At 33.6% G+C, this 27,535-nt stretch overlaps 1 protein-coding gene across 5 annotated transcripts; it reads left to right on the top strand.

Annotated features, from left to right (window-relative positions):
* Window positions 1-4,352: 4,352 nt before the first annotated feature.
* LOC110447515 (DNA damage-inducible transcript 4-like protein) lies at window positions 4,353-10,529 on the top strand. 5 transcript variants are annotated; one of them, XR_002462601.1, is made up of 3 exons: window positions 4,353-4,727; window positions 6,657-8,656; window positions 8,833-10,293. XR_002462601.1 is itself a non-coding variant. In XM_021493273.1 (2 exons), exons 1-2 carry the CDS (start codon window positions 4,499-4,501, stop codon window positions 7,124-7,126), a joined length of 699 nt encoding a protein of 232 aa, XP_021348948.1. In that variant the 5' UTR covers window positions 4,353-4,498; the 3' UTR covers window positions 7,127-8,677. The 5 variants fall into 5 exon arrangements, 1 of the variants encoding a protein (XP_021348948.1); XR_002462602.1 differs by lacking the exon at window positions 8,833-10,293 and having other exon boundaries at window positions 6,657-8,435; window positions 8,631-8,683; XR_002462603.1 differs by lacking the exon at window positions 4,353-4,727 and having other exon boundaries at window positions 7,142-8,380; window positions 8,462-8,656; window positions 8,833-10,285.
* Window positions 10,530-27,535: the final 17,006 nt, after the last annotated feature.

Raw genomic sequence — 27,535 nt, 5'->3', positions numbered from 1 at the left:
TTTTTTTCTCCTACTATACAAGTGAAGGGATTTAAACCAAATGCAGTCTGAAGCATGCTTAGGGAGAAAAGAATCAATTTTGTTTAAACTGAGGTGTGTGGATTCCCCTTCTTTGGGGCAGATTAGTGGGGCCCATTAGGGGAAATAGAGGAAAACATTAAAGATCCTTCTCCTTCTGTACCGTTGAAGGGATTTTAACCTAACCAAACTTGTTTTAGAGAATCTTTGGGCAAAGGGAATTGAATATTTATAAATGGAAGATGCATCTTTGTTACTTGTACTCCTTTGATAAACCTGAATGGTACTCAGCAGGTTTTAAATTGAAAAATAAAATACCAGGTGAGCTATTAAGGCCCCTGGGCCTCTTGTTGTTTTACGTCAGGATGAAGGGAGTTCAGCTACGTGTAGGAGCATTTCTGGCGTGTTCATCACAGATTTCACTGGCCTTCACCGGGTCTTGCAAACACGTACTCAATTAATTAATTAAATTCACGCACGTGACTTCTTTATTATAGTAACTTGAACTTCATTGATCTTCAATAGCTAAATCGGATGGCAAATGACCCTCTCTGACACCTTATAAAGTGGTCAGCAGGTCGTTTGCCACCTTCATTAGTGTGTACACTTTCTGAAACAGGAGAGTAACGTGTACCATATTATTTTGAATAGGCTAACAGAGTAGACGAAACACGTCTAGGACGTTTATATTTGAGATTTTTCTTTATTTTTTATTTAAAAGCTATGCATAGATTAGAAACAGTTCTGCTTTTCAAAACCTTTTTTTAATTGCATTCCCAAATTGGAGTAGCGTTAGTTCGAAAATTGAATGCAGGGTAAATTGTTGATATGATGATTTTGATTGGTTGCTAAATATACCACCAATCGATAAATTTATATTGTTGTGTGCAGGTTATTTTACCACGGACTTAGATAATCTAATTCCGTGATTATACAGACGGACTGTCACAGGAGACTTGCCATATGGTGTTATTGACATTGGTTCGATAAACATTAGGGTGACTTGAAATAAATAAAACATGTTCAAATATCCGTCCCGACCTATCTAACTATTGCTCATACATATATAAACAATACCCTGTGGCACGGACTTAGATAATCTAATTCCGTGCCTGTGGTGAGTATCGTAAGGAAATATTACGCGCGACAATGACGCTTAAAAAGATACCGGTCCGACGGGCTCCACCATCCTGTAGCAGCCAATTAAACTGTTTACCGACAATTTTAACCAACATACTTCAGTCTATAAATCACCAAATCATTTTTTTTAAACATGATAAGTAATTTATCCTATCTATAAACAAAAATAACTAGAATTTAAATTTGAAAGCATTTTTGCGAAGCCTGTGAAACAGGTGACAATTAAGGCTACCACTCCTTCGGTGTTATCGTCCGCACACGTTTTCCAACTTGAATGAAATGCATTGATTTTTATGATTTTTTTTCTATGCATACCTAATAGTATCAATATAATCCACTGAACCTTAAAAATTGACTCTAGGCCGATAACGGCCATTTTGTAATTCGTAAAATTTCGCATGGTTTAAATACGGTCACCTATCCGCTCAAGTTTGATTTGGAATATAAGTTCAATGGTTATCTGTGGCCATCTCGTATATATATGATTTTAGGATATATTTCGTATAATTCCAGGCTATATCTTTCGACTGAACAATTTTCGAATGTTAATGCTTGCCTAGTAACCTTTTGTTCGACGCTCTGATAGATTATCATTTAGATCGATTCACTAATGACGTATATTGAGAATATAAGCATACTTTAAGATGATGAAGATGATGACGATGATGATGATGTCACGATGAAATGGCGTCTTATTATTGAACCATCTAATGGTGATCGCGAAAGCAATTAGAAGTGAAGGCTGCGTCTTGGAAAGGTTTTGTTTAAAAGTTGTGTGGCCAATTATTTATTCAATCATAATAAAGATATTTGTTAATACACGAAATGGTATAGCCAAGAGAAGGTGTCGAGAGAAAAAAAACGAAAATGCAAAAAAAATCAAATGAAAAATCTCATTTTAGCGTCAGGGGTTAAAAGAAAACATTGGACCATAAGTACTCTTGCACGAAATGGAAAAAAAAATCGCTAAACTATAGAACTACATGTGCTGTACGCCAATATTCGCGAAACCATCACAGGCATCGGATTGTTCACGATTACAGTGGCGAATCTACTAGGCCCTAGAAGCTATCTCCCGTGTACTGGATAGTCCTTTAAGTCTGATTATTAACAAGTTAAAGTTTTACTTGTTAATTATAAGATTAAAAGGCACTTAAACGATTATTTGATTTAAACATATTTTATTGCATAAATGAAGCAAACGGATTAGGCATAGTTATATCAACATTACAAAGGCCCTCTCCACAATACATTTTTACATAAATTGAGAAATAGCATAATTTGATCACAATGAATACCATTTTTTCATACAATAAATGAAATAATTCAACAGAATATGATGAGTTAATGTCATATCACATTAACTAAACCTTTGGCTGGATTTTATGTACTTTTTGCACATTTCTAAAAATTGAAGTGTTTACTTCTACCGACAGATTTTCATTTCCTATGAGCAATACATTTATATCAATCGCAACATCCAGATTTAAATCATCTATATTTGAAAGAAGAGTACGTCTTTGTATATTATAACGAGGACATATGAAAAAGAAGTGGTAGGCATTCTCACAAGGGTTTCCACAAATATATTCAGTTCTCAGTCAGATTTACTCTTAAAGGGTCATAACTTAATGGACTATATTTGTACCTCAACTTTGTATACAATATATTAAATGTTCTTTCTCCAAAACTCTAGAAGTATGGTGTTTTTTGATTAACTGGATGTGAAATAGCAGATTAAAAAGAAAATAGCATACGAGAAGATCTTGTTTCCACGTCTAACCCGTTCCAAGAAAGTAATGTTGATGGTAAAAAAGAAGAGCGTAAACGATTATCTGAGGATAACACGCTATAATATGTTCCGTTGGACTAAAAAATTTAAGATTTTTGTTAATGATTGATACGGACGGTCGATATTAATGATAAAAAAGAAATTAATAAATAAATATAATTGAAAAAAAAATCTTCTTAAAATTTATATGTATGCTATGCCACTGGATTGCATGACGTCACGTTTTTTTAACATTGTGATGTCGATTATCAGACTCTTTCACGCATAGGGGTGGGCATACAACGGTTATTTTTCTCACATATCAGCCCAAAAACCTCAAAAAGGATTCGCCAGGTGAATTTCTGCTTGGCATCGAAATATTCCCGATTTCGTGACGTCATGTCATTACAATCCATTGTGACGTCATGTACGTGAAATATAATTAAGTTCTCTCATACACGCACAGGAATGAGAGAAAGGAATTCATAGCGCCTCTTTCTTACATAGGGTATTTCTATCTTGTATTCACGGAAACGGAAGATGTAAAGTACAAGAGAATTTTATTGTTTTATTTGCCTGCAAATACGGTAGTTTTCCAGAAAAGCTTAACGGTAGAAGTAATTTCATGAAGAAGGCCTTTGACGGGTTTTTTAATCCCACGAGGAGGAAAGAATAGACAGTCGAGTCAGAGACGTTTATGTGAAAATGAAGGTGACATGTTATTTGTACAAACATTTATTATGGCTACGTAACAAGCAAATGTTGACAAAAACACCATAGAATTTCCTAATGGCCAACGACCTCGGCCAGTCATATAACACGCCTCCGTCAAGACAGAGGACAATGGTCGGATGTATTCCGAGTACAGTGTTATATAGGTATTTGACCGATAGACTCTTAGAGTGTGTTGTTTTTATATCTCGTGTATAAGTTTCACCACGGACTTAGATAACAAATCTAATCTAATTCCGTGGTTTCATAAATATTAGAATTCACTTTTAGGTTTACGTGTTATGTTAGCGTAACTTAACGCTAACATAACACGTAAACCTAAAAGTGAATTCTAATATACTTCAACTTGTGCAGCATACGTTGAACTTTCGTCTGCCTACTCGAATCGACTGCTTCAAACACTGCGTCTGATTTCGTCGTAACCGCACAGAGGTTGTTAGAAGACTTTTCTTTTGAAAAGATTCTAGATTCTACAGTTATTGCCGAATGTCTATAATTATATACACCTGTAGTGAGAACGCATGTTACCACATGACTAACCGATTTCAAAGGAAAGTCGGGTACATACGGGTATTCATTGGCTGATGCCATTGGCTGACTGATCGTCGCTTGAAAATAGACTCTACCCACTTATCCTTATATGGAACGTGACGTTTAGGGTCACGACCTCGAAGCTCATAGTCAGCTGATTTCGCTGACAGCGCGCAGAAGCCAGGTGAACGTCTGATCGAAAAGTAGGCAAATTCATCAGAAACGGTCCCGTTTCTGAGAAATATATGAATGTAAATTCGATCAGTTTGCATATTTCTTTCAAAATCAACATCTTATTGAAACGAAATGGTTGAAACAGAAAGAAATTCTAACAACCTCTGTGCGGTTACGACGAAATCAGACGCAGTGTTTGAAGCAGTCGATTCGAGTAGGCAGACGAAAGTTCAACGTATGCTGCACAAGTTGAAGTCGACTACAGTGAAAGGAATGACAATAATAAAAGGACAGCGCAACTTATCTGCAGCAGAACCAACACCAGTAAAACCTGCACAGGAACAACATGATGATATGATGGGTGAGTAAATAGGGATTCTAGTAAATTTTATTTCGATTTTCAGAAGACTAAGCTGATAGGTACGCGAGTCGGCCGATACTCGAGTAAAAAAAATTGATCAAAAAAATAAACATGAATATGCCAATAAAACTCAGTTGAATTGATTTGAAAAGGTTAATCGAATTATCCTGAAATATAGGCCTACACAATGGACAGGGGGCACAATTAATTCTATCTATAAGCTATATTTTCCATGAAAATAGTCTGGTTCTTTTTAGAAGAGATTTTTTTTATGAATTCTTAAGATGAACTATTAGTTTGCTGAGCGAATATGACTGTCTAAGGAGGACAAAACCCCAAACATTATGATTGCTGGTTATTGTTTGCATGACTAGAGGTAGATCAAGAATTTGGAAAGCAATACATGAATTTAAGTGCCAGAGCTGAGCCAGTTAATTGATAGACAAGAGTTGAAAGTTCAGTCTTGAAAAAGAGGACCCACCCATCATTACCCCCGCTTTGGCTCTACCCCTAAGCTAATCCTTATTTTAGTCAAGTCAAGTAAATTTTATATAACGTCGATATGATTACAAAGATAAACACAACCTTCTTTAATGAGCTTTTACAATCGACATAACATATAAAACATACATAAAATAAGGTTTCATTAATTAAACGAGATATGTTCGTGCTGTAAAAGATACAAATAGAGAGTAAGCATCCAATAAAACATGTTTAAATAAATAAGAATAATACTTAATGCGGTAAAAGTGGCAAGTTACATTTATCACATTTTGAATTCATTTATTATTTGATCACATTTGCTTATATTATGAGATGAAGGAAGGATATATAAAAAGAAGAACTTGAGAAAAGATAGTACAGTGGTACATGGTCAGCTCCAAGGGTTGGGGAGCCCCCTACCAGCATGGTATGCTCGACCTGCACCCCAGTAACTGAGGATTTGTTATATTCTTATTATTCTTATAAAAGGTCATATATTCAACATAATCACAGATAAATTTGGAAACATATCACAGGCTGATAATATATCATAAAAAATTTGAAAACTTAGAATTTTAAGATACTTATAAAGCAAAATTCAGTACACAAGCTAACATAATAAAGCACAAAAGAAGGAGCAGCAGCTAGCTTCATAATATAATCACAGATGTACTTCATGCAAACACATTTTAACATATCTAAACATATCTAAAAAAAAAGGCAACTTAAAACGGGCATGCAAAGCATTTTAAAATATTTATACAGTTAAGACGAAACAGATTTACACATAGCACATGTACAGGTTTGGCCGTTCCAGCTTCCCATACATGTCTTGAAACTGGCAACATCCACAGCATTTCTTGCCTCAGCCGGAAGACATAGTTTCGCCGCGAGGTATGAGAAGCTGTTCCGGCCAAACCATTCAGTTCTTACCGTAGGTTCCTTTAACATGTTACCAAATATCTGAAAGAATAAAGTTCATTGTTATTAGTTTGTACTAATTCTTTTTAGGTAAGGTGGACATATTCTGTAGGCAATCTTAAAAGTTTCAATTGCTATTTTCCTTTATCTTTACACATGTAGCATGTTTGTCAGAGATTTTCTTAAAAGGATCTCATAACTCGAGTCAAAATCCAGGTTATTAAATTTCAGTGCCCTATAGTTTACTTTTTCAATTTTGTCAGTACTACCTTTATTACAGAAATGCCACACTAAGGGACAGATGTTAAAATTTGGAAGTATAAAAGAGTTATAAATTGCCTTCCATCCTTTAAAAGTGAGATGTTGCCCGATGCGTTTCAGTACATATCTGTCTTGATGCCTTGTTGCAGATATTTTTTATATGTTGAGAAAAATTTAGAAGGTATATAGTCAATTTCGAATGTGTTTCTTGCATTACTGTGATGACCATATTAAATAAACAATCTTCAATATTTTATTTGACAGATGAAGCTGATCTTTCTCACTGCCCACTCCAAAGTAATTTTGAGAACATGATGGAGAAAAACCAATGGAAAGACTTGGTCATCCTGATAAAGCAAGCACTTTCTTCTGTTGGAGATGACAAATTTGGTTGTGAGTTGCTGATTCCCTGTGGTTTAGTGATGTGTATAGCGAGGGATATTATGGCTTCAGCTCGCAAGGAGCCATGTGGACTAAGAGGGTGTGTCCTGTTTATAAACCTAGAGGACAAAAATAAGTGCCAAAATCTTGTAAAACTTTACTGTGATCCAACAACTGTGTCAACATTTGAACTGTACCTGACTCTGAAAGAGGACACAAGAGGATGGTGCAAGCTAAAAAAATTCTTCATTGCCATCAGTGGGTACCTCGACAAAAAGAAAAATTTAGACCTGAAGTTTCTGTGTTCTGGATATGGGCTCGACAAAAAGAAACTATACCGACTTAATAACTAAGATGTTCAATATGCATTGGTGGTCAAAGTTTTTCCATGATCTTTCAAATTCATACTCGAATATTTTTGTGAAATTGTTCTACATTCCGGTTGACAATGGAATGAAAGTTATTCTTAGTTTCTGATTGTAACTATTTTGAGCCAAGGTTTCATAGATGATTTAATGTAAGTTATGAGATTTAGTGAAAAAAATGTTCTGAGCAAGTACATGTAAGAGTCTAGAAAGTGTGCTGAGGTAGTTGCCTTCCTGTGTCAATTTCATACAGAAAGAAGTGACAATAAGGGAATTTTGCCGTCCTATGTTGATTCCAAATAATCCAGAGGTGCAATTTTAGTTTGAGAATTCAACTTCCTTTGTTGAAGCAAAAGCAAAGTGACTTTACATGGTCGGGGTGAATGATCCCAGAGACAAATTTATGTTAGGGAGGATTAAACCTTTTGTGACAGAGAACAGGGTGAGAAGGCAAGATGACTTCAGTGAAATTAAAGTTATGCCTATGACAACAGTTACAGGTATTGAATGCCATGATGTTTTAGTGCTTGCAATAAATGTATCAAAATACATATACCTGTCAAAGTAAATGGCCATATTTATTCAAGACATTAATTTAGGACAAATTTATATATGTATGAAGAATATGACGGACAGCTGACTTGTTTAGAATTCAAAAGATTTATCCGGTGCTCATCATTTTTCAATTTATAACAAAAGTGTAGATCTCGCTTATGTAACTGTTGAAACAAATTTTTGTTCATTACTGTATTATTTTGTATATCAAATTATATTTTATAATGTGCCAAAGGTGGAATATTTGTTTAATTCAAAATTAAATGTGCAATAAGCCGACCATTAAATAACATGTAATTTTGTATTGACCAAGATGCATCATATGCTACTTAAAGTTTGAAAATCAAAATTCAGATGATAAACATTTGATTTTTTTATTCATGTTATTAAATTTGATGTATTAATTTATAAATAACTTATATTTGTTTAAATAGAAATATGGGCTTATTTTATTCTGTTCTAGAATTGTATGTGATGATTGATAAACCATGCACTTGTGGAAATGCTTAAAATAAATGTTCATAGATAGCTTTTGAAAAGAAATAAAACATTCTTTTCGGAAATGTATGTTATAAATTGAATCTCAGTTAAAATATATTGTATGGATATGCTTGTGTTAAGATGTCAAATGAGTAAAGGATGTGATATTATCAGGTACTAGGTGGATGATGGATGTGATATTATCAGGTACTAGGTGAATGAAGGATCTGATAATAAAGGATGTGATATTATCAGGTACTAGGTGGATTATGGATGTGATATTATCAGGTACTAGGTGAATGAAGGGTGTGATATTATCAGGTACTAGGTGAATGAAGGATCTGATAATAAAGGATGTGATATTATCAGGTACTAGGTGAATGAAGGGTGTGATATTATCAGGTACTAGGTGAATGAAGGATCTGATAATAAAGGATGTGATATTATCAGGTACTAGGTGGATGATGGATGTGATATTATCAGGTACATATTATTAGGTACTAGGTGAATGAAGGATGTGATATTATCAAGTACTAGGTGAATGAAGGATCTGATAATAAAGGATGTGATATTATCAGGTACTAGGTGGATGATGGATGTGATATTATCAGGTACTAGGTGAATGAAGGATCTGATTATAAAGGATGTGATATTATCAGGTACTAGGTGAATGAAGGATGTGATATTATCAGGTACTTGGTGAATGAAGGATGTGATATTATCAGGCACTAGGTGAATGAAGGATGTGATATTATCAGGTACTAGGTGAATGAAGGATGTGATATTATCAGGAACTAGGTAAATGAAGGATGTGATATTATCAGGTACTAGGTGAATGAGTGATGTGATATTATCAGGTACTAGGTGTTAAAAGGATGTGATATAGTACTCGTAGATAATGCTGACCAATTCATTACAAGAATGTGAATTCTGATGATTTCTCAGATGCATAAGGTGCATATTACCAAATAAATTAAGTCATTACAAAGAACATTAAAATTATCATTTTACTTTCACATATTCACAGAAAAGGGTCTGAAAAGAGAACGTTCGGAGGCCATATTGATACCGAATTTATCTGACAATTACCCTTTCCTGGCAAGCTCATCCATATCTATTGCATCATTGTCCTTCCAGAGTCATAGTTTATGTGGTGGCCCAAAAAGGGTGAGCTTATTGCAGAATAAACATGGTACCCTTTTTGGGGAAAGGTTGTTAACTAGTTTGGTGCTAAACTAATTTGAGCTCAAGATTAGGTTTAATTTTCTCTAGCAGAAATGTTAGCGTGCCATTCTCTCCTAGATCAGACTATATTGAGACAAAAAGTTCTTGTGCTCGAACTTATCTTGTGTGGTTAAGTTCAATCCATTTCCATATTGAAAATGAAAAAGAACCCTTTAAATTTATTATACTATTTGAAAATTTTGGAGGTAAATTGTATTTGGCGTAAAATTGTAGCTACGAATCATTGCTACTTTTAATTAAATTTATTTTTTCATTCCCTTGCAATGAGTAAGTGATTTACCAGGAAGATGGTTTGAACACGTGTACGAGTTTGAGTAAGTGATTTACCAGGAAGATGGTTTGAACACGTGTACGAGTTTGAGTATGAGAATTGCTTTTGTATATACTGATTTTTCATTTCCTCAAGGGGCATTGCCAACAGTCTGATAACAAAGTTGATTTGTAGAAATAAACAGGATTTTTTTCTTTTTAGATCCACTGTTCAGCTGGTGTTTTTATGATTCAATTTTAAAAATTGTGATTTTTATCAGCAGTAAATACACCACAATGCATCTCGGTTTGAATTCCCAAAGTCATTAAACCATTAAATTAACTTGAAGATTATTTTGAAACCAGTAACAGAAAGACATAATTTAGAAAGATCTACCTTTTGGATCTGTCAAAACTTGAAACTTTTTTTTATTATAAATATAACTAGTGTTATTTCACTAATGGATGTATATATATATATATGTCAACATTCCAATAATGGAACCTCAAACAGACAGTAAATACAAAATGACTAGCATTGTGTTTATTTTCTTGTGATATTAAAATGTTCCAAAATTGTATATATATATTTTTGTGCAATATTGAATAAAATATTTGTTATCAATGGCTTTCTTGAGTTGACTTGGCTCAATTGTACTGATGAATTAAGTTTGTTTTATCTAATCATTATATCCAAAATATCCTAACAGGGTGGTATAAAATGGTTTTGATTTTTTTCATTATTTAAGTCCTGATCTTTCATTAAATGTTGGTGATATCTTCCATGTGGATGAGTAGCTAGTTACAGAAAATGTAAGTAGATAGTTACAATGACTAGATTTTGATAGTGACTTAGATTAATGTAGTGTCCAAATTGATAGGATTAAATAGTCAATAACTGTCATCCTGACCGGGCAAACATTTATTGTGATTAAATAATGACAAGTAACAAAAACTAAACAATTGTAGCGACTTCATATTTATACTGATTGGTAACAATGACTTAAACATTTATAGTGACTATTAACGATGACTAAATATTTATAGTGTCTAGTAACAATGACTAAACAGTTATAGTTATAAGTTACAATGACTTAACATCTATTAGCCCACCATCATTATCTGATGGTGGGCTAATCAAATCGCCCTTTGTCTGTGGTCCTTTAAAAAATCCTTGTTTTCGTTATTTCTCAGAAAGTAATCAAGGGATCTTTCTCAAATTTCATATGCATGTTCCCCTTGGTACAGTTATAGTGATTTTTTGAATATCTAAACAGTTATAGTGACTAGTCACACTGACTAAACAGTGACTAGTAGTGATGACTTAACAATAATAAAGATGTAACATTGACTAGTAACCAAGACTAAACATAGTCTAGTAACAACGTCTAAACAATGATATTGACTAGTAACCAAGACTAAACATAGTCTAGTAACAACGTCTAAACAATGACAATGACTAGTAACCAAGACTAAACATAGTCTAGTAACAACGTCTAAACAATGATAATGACTAGTAACCAAGACTAAACATAGTCTAGTAACAACGTCTAAACAATGATAATGACTAGTAACCAAGACTAAACATAGTCTAGTAACAACGTCTAAACAATGATAATGACTAGTAACCAAGACTAAACATAGTCTAGTAACAACGTCTAAACAATGATAATGACTAGTAACCAAGACTAAACATAGTCTAGTAACAACGTCTAAACAATGATAATGACTAGTAACCAAGACTAAACATAGTCTAGTAACAACGTCTAAACAATGATAATGACTAGTAACCAAGACTAAACATAGTCTAGTAACAACGTCTAAACAATGATAATGACTAGTAACCAAGACTAAACATAGTCTAGAAACGTCTTAACAATGATAATGACTAGTAACCAAGACTAAACATAGTCTAGAAACGTCTTAACAATGATATTGACTAGTAACCAAGACTAAACAGTCTAGTAACAACGTATAAACAATGATAATGATTAGTAACCAAGACTAAACATAGTCTAGTTACAACGTCTAAACAATGATAATGACTAGTAACAAAGACAAAACATAGTCTAGTAACAACGTTTAAACAATGATAATGACTAGTATCAATGACTAAACATAGTCTAGTAACAACGTCTAAACATTGATAATGACTAGTATCAATGACTAAACATAGTCTAGAAACAACGTCTAAACAATGATAATTACTTGTAACAATGACTAAAACAATGATATTGACTAGTAACCAAGACTAAACATAGGCTAGTAACAACGTATAAACAATGATAATGATTAGTAACCAAGACTAAACATAGTCTAGAAACATCTTAACAATGATATTGACTAGTAACCAAGACTAAACATAGTCTAGTTACAACGTCTAAACAATGATAATGACTAAACATAGTCTAGTATCAACGTCTAAACAATGATAATGACTAGTAACAACGATTTAACAGTGATAATGACTAGTAACAAAGACTAAACATAGTCTAGTTACAACGTCTAAACAATGATAATGACTAAACATAGTCTAGTATCAACGTCTAAACAATGATAATGACTAGTAACAACGATTTAACAGTGATAATGACTAGTAACAAAGACTAAACATAGTCTAGTTACAACGTCTAAACAATGATAATGACTAAACATAGTCTAGTATCAACGTCTAAACAATGATAATGACTAGTAACAACGATTTAACAGTGATAATGACTAGTAACAAAGACTAAACATAGTCTAGTTACAACGTCTAAACAATGATAATGACTAAACATAGTCTAGTATCAACGTCTAAATAATGATATGACTAGTATCAATGACTAAACATAGTCTAGTAACAACGTCTAAGCAATGATAATGACTAGTAACCAAGACTAAACAGTGATAATGACTAGAAAACAAGACTAAACAGTGATAATGACTAGTAACAATGATCAAACAGAGATAATGACTAGTAACCAAGACTTAACATAGTCTAGTAACAACGTCGAAACAATGATAATGACTAGTAACAATGATTTAACAATGATAATGACTAGTACAATGATCAAACAGTGATAATAACTAGTAACAATGATTTAACAATGATAATGACTAGTACAATGATCAAACAGTGATAATAACTAGTAACAATGATTTAACAATGATAATGACTAGTACAATGATCAAACAGTATAATGACTAGTAACAATGACTAAACAGTGATAATGACTAGTAACAATGATTTAACAATGATAATGACTAGTACAATGATCAAACAGTGATAATAACTAGTAACAATGATTTAACAATGATAATGACTAGTACAATGATCAAACAGTGATAATGACTAGTGATAATGACTAAACAGTCTAGTAACAACGTCTAAACAATTATAATGACTAGTATCAATGACTAACCATAGTCTAGAAACAACGTCTAAACAATGATAATTACTTGTAACAATGACTAAACAGTGATAATGAGTAAACAGTGATAATGACTAGTAACAATGATCAAACAGAGATAATGACTAGTAACCAAGACTTAACATAGTCTAGTAACAACGTCTAAACATTGATAATGACTAGTATCAATGACTAAAAATAGTCTAGAAACAACGTCTAAACAATGATAATGACTAGTAACAACGATTTAACAGTGATAATGACTAGTAACAAAGACTAAACAGTGATAATGACTAGTAACCAAGACTAAACAGTGATAATGACTAGTAACCAAGACTAAACAATGATAATGACTAGTAACCAAGACTAAACATTGATAATGACTAGTTACCAAGACTAAACAGTGATAATGATTAGTAATAATGAATAAACAGTGATAATGACTAGTAACCAAGACTGAACAGTGATAATGACTAGTAACCAAGACTGAACAGTGATAATGACTAGTAATAATGAATTAACAGTGATAATGACTAGTTACCAAGACTAAACAGTGATAATGACTAGAAAACAAGACTAAACATAGTCTAGTAACAACGTCTAAACAATGATAATGACTAAACATAGTCTAGTATCAACGTCTAAATAATGATAATGACTAGTATCAATGACTAAAAATAGTCTAGAAACAACGTCTAAACAATGATAATGACTAGTAACAACGATTTAACAGTGATAATGACTAGTAACAAAGACTAAACAGCGATAATGACTAGTAACCAAGACTAAACATTGATAATGACTAGTTACCAAGACTAAACAGTGATAATGATTAGTAATCAAGACTAAACAGTGATAATGACTAGTAACAATGATCAAACAGAGATAATGACTAGTAACCAAGACTTAACATAGTCTAGTAACAACGTCTAAACAATGATAATGACTAAACATAGTCTAGTATCAACGTCTAAATAATGATAATAACTAGTATCAATGACTAAACATAGTCTAGAAACAACGTCTAAACAATGATAATGACTAGTAACAATGATTTAACAGTGATAATGACTAGTAACAAAGACTAAACAGTGATAATGACTAGTAGCAATGACTAAACAATGATAATGATTAGTATGATGAATTAACAGTGATAATGACTAGTTACCAAGACTAAACAGTGATAATGACTAGAAAACAAGACTAAACAGTGATAATGACTAGTAACCAAGACTGAACAGTGATAATGACTAGTAATAATGAATTAACAGTGATAATGACTAGTTACCAAGACTAAACAGTGATAATGACTAGAAACCAAGACTAAACAGTGATAATGACTAGTAACCAAGACTGAACAGTGATAATGACTAGTAACAATGACTAAACAGTGATAATGATTAGTAATAATGAATAAACAGTGATAATGACTAGTAACCAAGACTAAACAGTGATAATGACTAGTAACCAAGACTAAACAGTGATAATGACTAGTAACCAAGACTGAACAGTGATAATGACTAGTAACAATGGTCAAACAGTGATAATGACTAGTAACAATGATTTAACAATGATAATGACTAGTACAATGATCAAACAGTGAAAATGACTAGTAACAATGATCAAACAGTGATAATGACTAGTAACAATGATCAAACAGTGATAATGACTAGTAACAATGATCAAACAGTGATAATGACTAGTAACAATGATTTAACAATGATAATGACTAGTACAATGATCAAACAGTGAAAATGACTAGTAACAATGATCAAACAGTGATAATGACTAGTAACAATGATCAAACAGTGATAATAACTAGTAACAATGATCAAACAGTGATAATAACTAGTAACAATGATTTAACAATGATAATGACTAGTACAATGATCAAACAGTGATAATAACTAGTAACAATTATCAAACAGTGATAATGACTAGTAACAATGATTTAACAATGATAATGACTAGTACAATGATCAAACAGTGATAAAAATAGTAACAATGATCAAACAGTGATAATGACTAGTAACAATGATCAAACAGTGATAATGACTAGAAACAATGACATAACAGATAATGATTAGTTACAATGATTTAACAGTGATAATGACTTGTTACAATGATTTAACAGTGATAATGAATAATAACAATGACTAAACAGTTATAGTGACTTTAGTCACAATGACGAAACAGTTATAATGACTAGTAACAATGACTAAACAGTGATTATGACAAGAAACAATGATTTCTCCCACAACCACTGTAAGTTTCCTCGCACCTGATTCATTGGATAAACCTGCCAGAAGTTGATGAACATTTCTGGTGGGTGGGTTACACTCGGGACGTGATTTCATTGGTCAATTTTTTACTTATGACGTCACGTTACAATGCTTGGCGACGTCATCTTCCATTGTGACGTCATGATTCACAGCAATTGTTTTACCCCATCGGAAGCCGACATAGTGTATTTTCAAGAGAAACATGTTTTTTCTGATAAAACATGAACGTTATGGGAGAAATTGGATGTGATATTTGATAAAAAAAAAATCTCCATTATTGAAATTTAAGATGACTGTCAGGTTGCCATCCTTTTGATACATTCATCCTTAAAATGCAGCATACACAATGACGGACCAATGAACCTACCCGATGTGAAATTTGAAAAAGATCACTCCAGTACTTACAGCGAAATAACGCTAACAAACTTTAACTTTCAATATTCAAGATGGCCGCCTATCGGCCAACTTGGTTTTCCGATTAGTTCCAAAATAAATATACATAACTAGGGACCATGGGAAACATACATGTTAAATTTGAGAAGATCGCTCGATTGTTTCCTGAGCAAAAAGGCTAACAAACTTCACCTCTAAAGTTAACTCTTGGCTTTCTGATCAGCCATAACATTCAATATGAATAACTATGGATCATAGAAATTGGAGAAATATCCCTCCAGTAATGACAATTTCTGAGAAATGGGAAATGGCTCTAACAAACTTGAACTTTAAATTTACATAAATTGTTCAGACAGGACGGTTGGACCACAGACGAACAACGATTTGAACAGCCCACTATCTGATGATGGTGGCCATGGGCTGAAAAGATAAGATAGTGGACTGAAAAGCTATGATAAACATATTTTTAAAGAGACTAGACTAACGCGATAGCTATAAGTACTAGATCGTTACATTGACAAGGTTGTAGTGACTAGATAGCTGCAAAAACGAAATACTTAACAGTTCAACGATAATATATATATATATACATATATATATACATTAAATTATATGGGGCAAAGAAGTAATTCCAACAGTGTGGACAAGTTTAGGTTGTCAAATTTTCGGAGCGATTACCGTCTATATTACTTCTTTGACCCATACATTAAATTATACATACACTCGGACACAACATGAAAGTTTAGTAAGTAACTACGGTGTTATACTTAGGGCTTTCACTTGACTTTTACAGTTAGCAATTTTAAAAGTCAAATAGAATTGTCCAAGAACTTTTGAGAGTCACAGCATGTGTCGAATAGACCTTTCCTTTAAAGCCAAGGAGTCAAAGCCAAGCCAAGGAGTCAAAGCCAAGGAGTCAAAGCCAAGGAGCCAAAGCTCATTTCATTATCGATATTACGCTCACTTCCGCTCTCTGCACCCCTGGAATATGTCATAGCAAAATTGAAGGCACGCGGCTAGCTATTTGATTGGTCTTAGGTAAAAAAAAAACACCTGGCCAATTCCTTGGCGGATACCATTCCTTTGAAGATCACAGGGGAGCGACAAACTTTACAGGATAAAACTAGTCTTCTCGTCTCACTCACATGGTGGCCCACACAACGGAATTAGATTAGTCTATCAAAGGCCGTGGCCACACTGAGCCTTCCATTTTGTCATGACATGTCACAGGGCATCCTCGATATCCGGGTTACGCTCACTTTCGCTCTCAACACCCCTGGTATATAATCTCTCCAACGCTTAACACCTTCAAGTCACGGCTCAACAGCCACTGGAAAAATCACCCGACATGTTTTAACTCTTAGGTTTTAAAAGGAGAGGAATCAACAGTGGGAGCTGAATACTCCAACCCTACCAGATAAAGAAATGAACCTGTAAATGTAAATAACTATATATATAGCAACAGAAGTCTAATTAGTACGCGTGTGTACAGCATACATTAGAAGAAAGGAATATCATAAATCACCACAAGCTACTAGTTAGCTTACAACGATGTCATCTGAGCGAAACTGATCGAAAATAGCAAAACTGAGAGCTTAGTGTGAAGTACCTTGTGGACGAGACGAGAAGAAAATTGATCCTTTGATGTACAAAGAATCTGGCGGTTGCGTAACGATAAAACATACTGGCTTTGAAGTCGGGCGTTGCTCCTCTGTAATCTTCAAAGGATAATGCAAGTATCAGCCTAGCGATTGGTCAGGGATTTTTACCGGAAACCAATTAAACAGCTACCTTTGTGCCTTCAATTTTGCTACGACATATTCCAGGGGTGCAGAAAGCGAAAGTGGGCGTAACCCCTGTATATCGAGGATGATCACAGGGGTGCAGAGACATAAGTGGGCGTAAATCCTGGATATCGAGGATGATCACTGGGGTACAGAGACATAAGTGGGCGTAACACCTGGAGTATCGAGGATGATCACTGGGGTGCAGAGACATAAGTGGGCGCAACTCCTGGATATCGAGGGGGACTAATTGACTGACCATACGAAGTTTTCGCTCGTCCAGCAATTCGTTTTTCGATGTTTTCCAACATTTCTGTATCTCTTATCAAGGTGTCCCAATCATGCAGAGAATGTTTATTATTTTCCCTGGACAGGTGTGGCGACATAGAAACTTAACTGTGGTTAATGGGAAATCATTTATTGTAATTATTTGAATGTCATTTATGGAAGTGTGATAAAGTGGATACTGATTGATCGATCGATCGACTGATTTATGAAACACATCACTAAATTTTCTTTTTTATCTTAGCAAAGCTTCGCAAAAGTTCATAGCCTTGAAAGTGTTCATGTATCTTTATCATAGCTCGAGTTTCCTCTGGTCCTGACACCAGACCGCCATTTTGACGGATAGATATCATGCGTGCACTCGGGCTAATATTTATCTACCTGATGTGCATCATAATAACAAAACAACGCAAATGACCATCCTCGATATCCAGGGGTTACGCTCACTTTCGCTCTCTGCACCCCTGGAATATGTCATAGCGATGGCATGCGGCTACCTATTTGATTGGTGTCGGGTAAAAAAACTGACCAATCTCTAGGCTTATACCTGTCCTTTGAAGATTACATTGGATCGACGCCCGACTTCAAAGCTTGTCAATTTTTACCGTTACGCGACCGCGATATTCTTATGATGTACATCAAAGGACTAAACTAGTTTTCTCGTCTCATCCACAAAGTGCTGTGCACTGAGTCTTCGATTTTGCTACAACATATTCCATGGGTGCAGAAAATGAAAGTGAGCGTAACCCCTGGATATCGAGGATGGCGAATGACTTGCTCATCCCTCTTTGTCCTCCACTTAATCATTCCCTCGACTGGAGAGCATGCTTTTTTTTGTTATGAATAAAAACTGCATCCCCAAATAAACGATATAAGAAGCAATGTCTGTGCGTTTTGACGCGCTTCAAAATCTATCCTGGTCGACTGTGAGATGATTGTACTTTCAAATGCGTGGATCGCAGGATTTACCTTCCCTCGACGCAAACATACTTACGTAAAAAATCTCCAGCTCTAAATTAGTTATTCAAATTAACCACATCAATTGTTAAGAAATATCTTTTTAAAGAGTGTTCATGTATGTAAAAGTTTTAAAAATCGTTTGTCCATCATGATATTGCTTCATCATACAATTCTAAGTTAGCTGCACATGAGGCTACCGTTGGAAGGGAAGTAATTCAAGTAAGTTTCGATATTTTCAAATATAGTAAGTGAAAGTGAAACTGTTGTTTGCATTGAGGCAAATGATACCTCTATTGAGAAGAACCTATCTTTAATTGAATTGAAGATATCTTCGAATAAGACAAATGACTTATAAAATTAAAAACTATTTGTTGAATAAAACTTATCTGCAAATTAATTAAAGATATATTCGGTTCGATTGGAGTGTCTTCAATTCAGTCAGTTTGAACTAGAAGTGTTCAATTCAGTTGTGCAGTAAAAGATAACAGCAAATATTGTACCTGTCTTGAATTGAAGATATGTTCAATTGAACAGAACCTTTCTTCTTTTAATTGCAGGTTACCTCCAATTATTTGAAGTTTGAATGTATATTAGACTGGCGTTCCATAAATCGGACATTACGAAGTAACCTGAAGAACTGTGTGAGTGGAAACCGAACAATTTGGTCTCATATGTTAACATTTTGATAAATAATAACATTGAAGATTAAGGGAATAATTACTTATATACCTAAGGCTAATAAATCAAAGTATTTCATAAAGAATTGGAGACCTATTTCTCTATTAAACATTGTATACAAAATTGCTTCTGGATCAATAACAAGTAGATTCAAATTAGTTTTACAAAAAATTATAAACTCTGATCAATCAGGATTTATATCGGGACGCTATGTAGGAGAAAATACTCGCCTGGTTTATGACATTATGCAATATACAGAGGAAAATGATATCCCTGGAATGTTATTAATGGTTGATTTTGAAAAGGCTTTCGATTCTGTCTCTTGGAAATTCATAGACGAAGTACTTAGATATTTTGGATTTGGAAACGATATCAGAAATTGGGTCAAAATTTTACACTGTAATTCAAGCTCTGCTATAAACCAGGGGGGTAATTTATCAGCTTTTTTCAAAATAAATCGTGGTTGTCGTCAAGGAGATCCCATCGCTCCATATATTTTTATACTATGTGCAGAAGTTTTAGCAATCCGCCTTAGAAACAATAAGAGTATAACTGGTATAAAGGTTAATAACTGTCCCATCTTAAACTCTCAGTATGCAGATGACACTTCTCTGGTATTAGATGGTTCTGAAAAATCACTGAAAGGGGCGGTTGATGAACTAAATATTTATGCAAAAATATCTGGTCTTAAAGTAAATGTAGGTAAAACTGAAGTTGTCTGGATAGGCAGTAAAAAATACAGCAATGATGTTCTCCTTCCAAATATGAATCTTAGATGGGGAGTTAATAAATTTACTCTTCTTGGGATAGATTTCCATGTAGATCTTTGCAAAATACCTAAAATGAACTTTGATAAAAAATTAGTTAAACTTAAAGCTCTTATTAAGAGCTGGAGTAGAAGGTTGCTCACACCTATTGGTAGAATTAATGTCATTAAATCTTTATTAATTTCTCAGATGAATCATCTGTTCATTTCCTTACCTAATCCATCTGAAAAATTTATAAAACAGCTCAATTCTGTTCTTTTCAATTTTTTATGGAATAGCAAAACTGATAAGATTAAACGGGACATAATAATCCAAAATTATCAAGAAGGTGGGCTAAAAATGGTTAATTTAATGTCTTTTATTGAAGCTCTGAAAATAAGTTGGATAAGAAGGTTTTTTAGATCAGAAGGTAAATGGGTAAGCATTTTAAAATCTTGTGTAAATCCTCATATCTTGGCTAACTCAGGAAACGAGTACCTTAATAAAGTTCAAGGAAATTGCAAAAATGTGTTTTGGAAAGATGTGTTTAGGGCATGGTATAAATTAAGAGCAAAAGAGGAGCTGTTTAAAAATGAGAATTTTGCCCTACTTAAGACACCCTTATGGTATAACAAAAATATTTCTGTTGGTAATAAAGTTGTTTTTTATAGTAAGTGGTTTAAAAACGGGATTATGATAATTAATGATTTGTTGAAAAACAACACAGACTACTCTTTCTTGTCTTTTAAGGAATTTTGTGATCTACATGGTACAATAACTAATTATCTAGAATATCATGGCTTGATAACAAGCATAAAGAATTATCTGAAACAACTTAATTTGCCAAACAAAAATGTGATATACCCAATTATACCGTTACATCTTGTAATAATTTTAAAGAAGAAAAAAGGTTCTCAAGACTTCTATAATATACTTATCAGAAATAATGCATCAATAACTGCTCAAACAAAATGGGGAACTATATTCGACTATAATCAGGAAACTTGGGGGAAAATATATGCTATTCCTTTCAGGGTTACAAAAAATACAAAATTGCAATGGTTGCAATTTAGAATTAATCATTATATTTTAACAACCAATTCTTATTTATGCAAAATTGGACTTGTAAATAACCCACACTGTGTTTTTTGTATCATAGAAAGGGAGACAATTACCCACGTTTTATGGGAATGCAGGGAAGTACAAAAATTTCTGAGCAATTTTGAAAGTCTTTTAAGTGCTCTCACTATTCCTTTCTCACTAAATAAAGAATCAATGATCTTTGGTTTTATCAACCAAACTGGAATTTATACCAGAATTGATAATGAAATTACTCTGTTCATTAAACAATATNCTCTCTCTCTCTCTCTCTCTCTCTCTCTCTCTCTCTCTCTCTCTCTCTCTCTCTCTCTCTCTCTCTCTCTCTCTCTCTCTCTCTCTCTCTCTCTCTCTCTCTCTCTCTCTCTCTCTCTCTCTCTCTCTCTCTCTCTCTCTCTCTCTCTCTCTCTCTCTCTCTCTCTCTCTCTCTCTCTCTCTCTCTCTCTCTCTCTCTCTCTCTCTCTCTCTCTCTCTCTCTCTCTCTCTCTCTCTCTCTCTCTCTCTCTCTCAGTGCTCTTTGTCCATTTGTTTTGTCTATTCTATGTGTGAAAGTGTGTGAAAATTGAATGTGTCTTGGTGATTGTATAAAATCAGCATCAGATGATGAGGATGATGAGGAGGATGAGGTTGCTGATAATTTCAATAGTAGATATGTGTGAATGTGTGGATATGTGTTGATGTGATGTTCTGTATAATGTACATGTTCTGAAAATCTTTGAAAATAAAAAAATTAAATTAAAAAAAAAAACCATTGAAGATTAAGAAAAAAAACAGAAGAAAAAAATATATAAAAGATACAGATAAATCCTTGTGGCATCTGGTCTAAGGGAGGTAACTCTAACTGCATTATTGGTGGTTCATTGGATAGTACTCCCATTTCACCAAGACGGCTAGGGTTCGATTCCCCGATCGGATATAGGTATGGGTCCTCCACCAAACTCACCACGGGAGATTTCTCCGGGTACTCCAGTTTCCTCTCAAATTAAAACCCCTGCTCGCTACCACCTGACCAACAAGCGTGATTACTATAAATTGATAAAACTGTTTCGTACTTGTTGCAAATTAAATAAAGTATGTATATATTTGTATAGGTTTTTTCCTGGTGTTTTCTTATGATACCTAAGATTGAGACAGACATTAGTTTAAACATTGAGAAATAACAAATATATTTAGGCCTATATCAAACTTACGCAAGATTATTTGGTAAGAATTTTGGAGCTTATAATGTACAACCACATTCTAATTAATGATAGGCATAGATTTATAAAGTAGAGTGATCGTGATTATAAAGATTAAGATGTACTTTTGTTAGACAGTAATGTTACTGTCCGAGTACTGATTCTGTGTTTAGGAAGTACTATACATCAATATACAACAACAATGATGATGTATTGAAATACGATGCGACATGTAGAGTATTGGTATAGACTAAGGAAGATTAATTTCATGTTACACAATTATATACGTATAAACAGGTAAACCTAGTAAATGTAGTATTACATTATAATATTTGACTTCGTATACAGAACTGATGTATACACAGCATGACTTAGTATATATAACCTATGTATACATATATCAGTATAAACATGTAAACCTAGTTAAGGTAGTATTACATTATAGTATTTGACTCAGTATATAGAACTGATGTATACACATCATGACTCAGTATATAGAACTGATGTATACACATCATGACTCAGATATAACTGATGTAAACACATCATGACTCGGTACATAGAACTGATGTATACTCAGCATGACTCAGTATATAGAACTGATGTATACGCATCATGACTCAGTATATAGAACTGGTGTATCCACAGCATGACTTAGTATATAGAACTGGTGTATACAAAGCATGACTTAGTATATAGAACTGGTGGATACACAGCATGACTCAGTATATAGAACCTATGTATACATATAACAGTATAAACATGTACACCTAGTAAAGGTAATATTACATTATAATATTTGACTTCGTATATAGAACTGATGTATACACATCATGACTCGGTATATAGAACTGATGTATACACATCATGACTTAGTATATATAACTGGTGTATACACAGCATGACTCAGTATATAGATCTGATATAACTGATGTAAACACATCATGACTCGGTATATATAACTGATGTAAACACATCATGACTCAGTATATAAAACTGATATATACACATCTTGACTCAGTATATAGAACTGATATAACTGATGTAAACACATCATGACTCGGTATATAGAACTGATGTATACACAGCATGACTCAGTATATAGAACTGATGTATACACAGCATGACTTGGTATATAGAACCTATGTATATATATATCAGTATAAACATGTACACCTAGTAAAGGTAATATTACATTATAATATTTGACTTCGTATATAGAACTGATGTATACACATCATGACTCAGATATAACTGATGTAAACACATCATGACTCAGTATATAGAACTGATATAACTGATGTATACACATCATGACTCAGTATATAGAACTGATGTATACACAGCATGACTTGGTATATAGAACCTATGTATACATATATCAGTATAAACATGTACACCTAGTAAAGGTAATATTACATTATAATATTTGACTTCGTATATAGAACTGATGTATACACATCATGACTCAGATATAACTGATGTAAACACATCATGACTCAGTATATAGAACTGATATAACTGATGTATACACATCATGACTCAGTATATAGAACTGATGTATACACAGCATGACTTGGTATATAGAACCTATGTATACATATATCAGTATAAACATGTACACCTAGTAAAGGTAATATTACATTATAATATTTGACTTCGTATATAGAACTGATGTATACACATCATGACTCAATATATAGAACTGATATAACTGATGTAAACACATCATGACTCAGTATATAGAACTGATATAACTGATGTATACACAGCATGACTCAGTATATAGAACTGATATAACTGATGTATACACATCATGACTCAGTATATAGAACTGATGTATACACATCATGACTCAGTATATAGAACTGATGTATACACAGCATGACTCAGTATATAGAACTGATGTATACACATCATGACTCAGTATATAGAACTGATGTATACACATCATGACTCAGTATATAGAACTGATGTATACACAGCATGACTCAGTATATAGAACTGATGTATACACATCATGACTCAGTATATAGAACTGATGTATACACAGCATGACTCAGTATATAGAACTGATGTATACACATCATGACTCAGTATATAGAACTGATGTATACACAGCATGACTCAGTATATAGAACTGATGTATACACATCATGACTCAGTATATAGAACTGATGTATACACAGCATGACTCAGTATATAGAACTGATGTATACACATCATGACTCAGTATATAGAACTGATGTATACACAGCATGACTCAGTATATAGAACTGATGTATACACATCATGACTCAGTATATAGAACTGATGTATACACAGCATGACTCAGTATATAGAACTGATGTATACACATCATGACTCAGTATATAGAACTGATGTATACACAGCATGACTCAGTATATAGAACTGATGTATACACATCATGACTCAGTATATAGAACTGATGTATACACAGCATGACTCAGTATATAGAACTGATGTATACACATCATGACTCAGTATATAGAACTGATGTATACACAGCATGACTCAGTATATAGAACTGATGTATACACATCATGACTCAGTATATAGAACTGATGTATACACAGCATGACTCAGTATATAGAACTGATGTATACACATCATGACTCAGTATATAGAACTGATGTATACACAGCATGACTCAGTATATAGAACTGATGTATACACATCATGACTCAGTATATAGAACTGATGTATACACAGCATGACTCAGTATATAGAACTGATGTATACACATCATGACTCAGTATATAGAACTGATGTATACACAGCATGACTCAGTATATAGAACTGATGTATACACATCATGACTCAGTATATAGAACTGATGTATACACAGCATGACTCAGTATATAGAACTGATGTATACACATCATGACTCAGTATATAGAACTGATGTATACACAGCATGACTCAGTATATAGAACTGATGTATACACATCATGACTCAGTATATAGAACTGATGTATACACAGCATGACTCAGTATATAGAACTGATGTATACACATCATGACTCAGTATATAGAACTGATGTATACACATCATGACTCAGTATATAGAACTGATGTATACACAGCATGACTCAGTATATAGAACTGATGTATACACATCATGACTCAGTATATAGAACTGATGTATACACATCATGACTCAGTATATAGAACTGATGTATACACAGCATGACTCAGTATATAGAACTGATGTATACACATCATGACTCAGTATATAGAACTGATGTATACACAGCATGACTCAGTATATAGAACTGATGTATACACATCATGACTCAGTATATAGAACTGATGTATACACAGCATGACTCAGTATATAGAACTGATGTATACACATCATGACTCAGTATATAGAACTGATGTATACACAGCATGACTCAGTATATAGAACTGATGTATACACATCATGACTCAGTATATAGAACTGATGTATACACAGCATGACTCAGTATATAGAACTGATGTATACACATCATGACTCAGTATATAGAACTGATGTATACACAGCATGACTCAGTATATAGAACTGATGTATACACAGCATGACTCAGTATATAGAACCTATGTATACATGTACGTTATGTTTTACTCGGTATAGAGACAGACATTGTAACATGGTTCATGTCATGGACACAACTTTATGCTATGTTGGTTATGTCGCAATTAATGAATAATACCGGAAGTAGACCATACAAGGTGCTACCCTCGTGAAAACCATATGATATATATAGAATTCATTTTTCACTTTCATGACAGAAATCACAGATTTGTTTTCATTCAGATTCGCTCTCTCACCTGAAAAACAATGGTATTCTGTCATACTTATGAAAATGGCGGTATTCAACGGGGAATCATAACAAACTCCTCAATATTATATATAAACGGCTTCATTCTATTTAATTAAAAAATCTTTGACTTTATTGATAAATATAACCTTATATATCTGTTTCATGTTTTGTTATAAAAATATGCTAAAATCAAGCAATAGAAATCAAATACCTAAGATTTAACTCCAGTTAACATCACTTTTGATTTATAGGTTGACACGACTTTTGACGTGAAGTTCCCGGGAGGTTAACCTCCATTGTGCATTAATTACATGTCTACAGGCAGTCCGACACCAAAGGACACCACGCGGCCACACCCACCACACACCGCCTTGACTACAAGAGCCATATACATGGATAAAAATAGAATAATCTAAACAAAAAGACCGGCCCGGAGTCTAACGGGCTACTGTTGACAATTATGTAACACACCAGGTACCCCGATCGATAATCCGTGTGGTGCACACATAGTAAGCTAAGTCACAAAAGCATATTACATGTATTTGAAAAATGTCAAATTCTACACATTTTAAGAGTTTTACCACATAAGAATTATGACGATTACACAATTTAAATGTTCAAATATGAGTATATTATAAAACTAAATTATACCAAAAGGATGATCACACAGCGCATTATTTAAGTATGCCGATGATTTGGTGCTACTTGCTGAATCAGCCCGGGACAGAATATGTTGAACAGTTTGTTTGAATATGCAAATTCGTGGAAACTGTCGGTAAACACTGATAAAACTAAAAGTGTTGTCTTTAGAAATGGAGGCCGGTTACAAAATGACGAGGTATTGTTCTCTGATGGAATGGAATTAGAAGTGGTGGAACAGTTAACATATCTTGGAATTGTTCTTAAATCAAGTAATAAATTCAATGTTGTACAAAAGCAATTATCTGGGCAAGTGTTTGCATTATATACAAAATGTAAAACTATGAATTTAAACTGCCATACTTTAGTCAAACTATTTGGCACATATGTGTTACCAGTATTCTGTGTTACGCATCTGAAGTATGGGGCTCGTGCAAAGGTAAAGATATTGAGAAAGTTCGCCTAGAGTTTTGTAAAAAGATTGTATGTGCCAAGAAATCCACATGTATTGTTATGATCTATTTTGGGGAGATTGCCAATTGTACATACCCAGCATTTTGATTTGATTAAGTACTGGTTCATGCTATTAGATACAAGGAACTG

Source organism: Mizuhopecten yessoensis, unplaced genomic scaffold (genome assembly GCF_002113885.1).
Source record: "Mizuhopecten yessoensis strain PY_sf001 unplaced genomic scaffold, ASM211388v2 scaffold3453, whole genome shotgun sequence".
Lineage (NCBI taxonomy): Eukaryota > Metazoa > Mollusca > Bivalvia > Pectinida > Pectinidae > Mizuhopecten > Mizuhopecten yessoensis.
Note: the sequence above shows the minus strand (reverse complement) of the source record. Positions and strands in the feature narration are given on the sequence as shown.